The following is a 3,411-nucleotide window of genomic DNA, read 5'->3' as shown; positions in this document are numbered from 1 at the left end:
CCAGCCTGAGACGCTTTGCTGGTCTGGTGGTGCCTAAAACACAACACCGTTTCTTATGAACCAGGATTTCGTAAGAACAAAAGAGCCTGGGTAAAGAGCAACAGAAGCAGCTAAGGAAAAGCATTCTGCTTTTTTTTTTGCTTGACACTCGAGGTGCAGCAGCCAACACCGAGAATATTCCCTCTGGTTAAAAAAAGAAGGGAACGTCTTCACGCAAAGCTGCCTTCCTCTCTGCAATCCAGCTCTCCTCTCTGGAAGAGGGCTCCGCAAATCCAGCCCCATGTTAAAAATATCCCAGCTCCGTGTCAATGCCGATATTCCTCCAAATCCAGAACGAATGCAGCACTGAGACTGGCATTTAATATCCCCCCCGCCCCCATCACTACGGCACTGCAAAGTTGTGAGCTGCGCTGCGCAGTGTAGACGTTAACTGCTCCTGAACTGTGGTTTTAATTGCATGCTTATATTGTCATGGAAATCTTATTGTGGCCGGTTAGGTCAGTCGACCAGTTTTCAACGACCACCACCAAAAACCGAGACAATTTCTTTCTTGTTAGCATTTCGACAGCCCCACCGGTACATATGGAACTTGGAAATGAACTAATAAATCCCGGCAATATTACTCCCAGCATAAAAATAATGGTGCTACTTACAGTATTTGAAGGTGCCCTAAACCAACAGCTTTACAATCCAGATGTGGCATTGCAGAGCTGCAAGTCTGAGGCTAAAATGACGACTGAAGTTACACATGCCATTAAAAGCATGGATTTTGCAAGGGTTTGCGCCTCAGTGAGAACTGCTAAATCAAACCAGCCCCCAAATGCAGAGAAACGCGAGTCCAAACTCAAGGAAGCTCAAAACCAAAGAGTCTTGGTTCTGTCTAAGAGAAAATGATAGCTAGGGAGACGGGCAGACAGGAGGACAGAGCTACTCCTTTTATTACTTTCAGATGTTTAAATAGAACAGCACGCCGCTTTATAAATCTGCACATTTTTTGGCTCTCTCCAAAATAACAGAGTAGCTTCTTCCACCGACTTCAGCAGAAGGGGACCACGGATAAATATGGCCCTGACACTTTCAGCTGGCCAAGATATGAAAGTTTAATAGACAACACATGCATGGTAGCTGCTCTCCTGACTGTTTTATCGCCTGAAGAGTTCAATCCCATTAAAACCAAACAAGCCCCTTGAATCAATACGGGTTTGCCCTTTGACACAATGGGCCGACCGGAACGTATCGAGGAATTCAAATGCTACAGTTTTATCCCGCATGGGTTTGCCTTCCCCTTCCTCCACCCCGTATCTTCAACCCCCTGCAAAGCAGCAATGCAGCTAGCAGACGGAGTTAGCCGTGTCCTGCAGAGCAAATGGTTTGGGTCCCCCCACTCTTTTTTAAACTACCCCAAAGGAAGTGGACAGACATGACGGGATCCTCAAGGGTAAAACATTAAGGGTTCAAACGACAGGTCCCAGGTGACGTCAGGGTTGCAAGCGAGATTCACCAGCCTCCGACTACGGCACCTGTCTTCAGGACAGAGCAGGGGCCGCAGAGGTGGGACGCGGGGACTCGGGACAGGGCGGGGGCTCGGTTACTCCAGGGCGCTTCCATATTTCCAAGCAGCAGCAAGCAGCTGTTGATCAGCGCCTCCGAGTACAACAGACCCCGGGCTTCCCTCCCGGTGGGGCCCACTCGACCGACCAAACTCGTCACGCAGGCCCTTTCACATCCGTCCCTGCTATTTCATTTCATTCATTCATTCATTTTTAAGGACACTCATTTACTTATCGATCCCTTGTCTCCAAATCCCTGAAACAACATGTATCCTCGAGAAACAAGAAGTCATCGGCTTTCCCACACAAAGACAGGCTCTGCACAGATAAACCATCTTCCTCTATCTTTTTTTTTGCAGAGAAAACCAGCACGACTGCTAGCAAGCCAGAAAGGTCATTTTTAACTGCTGGCTAGTCCTGGAACCTGGTCAGCTTCCCTCCGCTTCGGTTTAAAAAGTTCAGTGTTATGAATATATATCTCAAAATGATATCTATATATAGATAGATATCTATATCCATCCATCCATCTATCTAGGATATAGATATATTGGATTGATAACTAAACTTTGCAGATTGTGAGGGCACCTGGCACATCCTGAGCTCGTTCTGAAAGCACAGGAAGACACGCACAGTCTCGTCTTACAGCCGGCAGCTTTTCCACACAGCAAGCCGGCCCCTTCAGTGCTGTAGTTTGGCTGGGGAAGAGCACGGCACCTCTGGAAAGCAGCCCGAGGGGCTGACATGCTGCATGCTTTAAACCCCGCGATGACACAGAGAAGTGCCCGGTGCACACGGGGCAGCCCAGCTGTGCCGGGAGCAAGCCGCCTCCAGAGACCCAAGGAGGTGAATGGCTTGGAAAGGCAGGGGACAGATGCTGGAAGCTCTTCTATAAGGACAAGGGCACTTTGTATCCCCTTCTATAAGGACCTCCATATGATATAAATTTGTATCCCCTTCTAGATCTTACAGAGGACCTTATAGAAAGGGATACAAACTTATAAGGATCTCTGTAAGATAGAAGGGGATACAAACCTATCCCTTACAGAGGTCCTTATAAGTTTGTATCCCCCTTCTATAAGGACCTCTGTAAGGTAAGTTTGTATCCCCCTTCTATAAGGTCTTCTGTAAGATATAGAAGGGGATACAAACTTACCTTACAGAGGTCCTTATAGAAGGGAGATACAAACCTATGCAAGAACCTCTGCCCGATAGAGAAGTGGATACAAACTTGTATCTTCTTAGAAGAGGAGATACAAACTTACAAAGGACCTCTCTCGGATATAACTTTGTATCCCCTTCTATAAGGACCTGTGTAAGATAAAGGAGGGGATACAAACGCCTGCCTTCCAGAGGTGCTTATGTACCTTTATATCCCCTTCTACAAAGCACCTCTGCAAGATTTAACTTTGTACCCCCTTCTATAAGGCACCTCTGCATGCATGTGGCAAGCGCGTATCCCCTTGTGTAAGGGACCTCTGTGAGATAAAGGAGAGGATTACAAACGCCTGCCTTCCAGCGGTCCTTATGTACATTTATGTCCCCTTCTATAAAGCACCTCTGCAAGATATAACTTTGTATCCCCTTCTACCCGTGGCACGTGCGTATCCCCCTGTCTAAGGGCCCTCGGCGAGAGAAAGGAGGGGGTACGAGCGTGTCTCTCTCTGCCCAGGACCTCCACGGGACACCGCGCTCGGCAGCCCGGTCTCTCCCGCACGCACCTGTACCAGGGCAGCCCCTTGTCGTAGCAGCGGTCGAAGAAGTGGGGCTCGGCGCCCAGGGCGCGCACGTCGGGGTGCACCCGCAGGAACTCCAGCAGCGCCCGCGTGCCGCCCTTCTTCACGCCGATGATGATGGCTTGCGG

The 3,411-nt window shown here is 49.0% G+C and overlaps 1 protein-coding gene across 1 annotated transcript in view; it reads right to left on the bottom strand.

Annotated features, from left to right (window-relative positions):
• Positions 1-3,408, bottom strand: part of HS3ST6 (heparan sulfate-glucosamine 3-sulfotransferase 6) — a gene marked incomplete at its 5' end in the record, with an annotated part of 79,378 nt that extends 75,970 nt beyond the window's left edge. Inside the window, one exon of the mRNA XM_006024041.1 lies at positions 3,269-3,408. Within this exon, the coding sequence (XP_006024103.1) occupies positions 3,269-3,408 (140 nt within the window). The remainder of the gene's footprint in view (positions 1-3,268) is intronic.
• Positions 3,409-3,411: the final 3 nt, after the last annotated feature.

This window comes from Alligator sinensis, unplaced genomic scaffold, assembly GCF_000455745.1.
Source record: "Alligator sinensis unplaced genomic scaffold, ASM45574v1 scaffold1283_1, whole genome shotgun sequence".
Lineage (NCBI taxonomy): Eukaryota > Metazoa > Chordata > Crocodylia > Alligatoridae > Alligator > Alligator sinensis.
The sequence above is the reverse complement of the archived record's forward strand: the minus strand, read 5'-3'. Positions and strand labels throughout refer to the sequence as shown.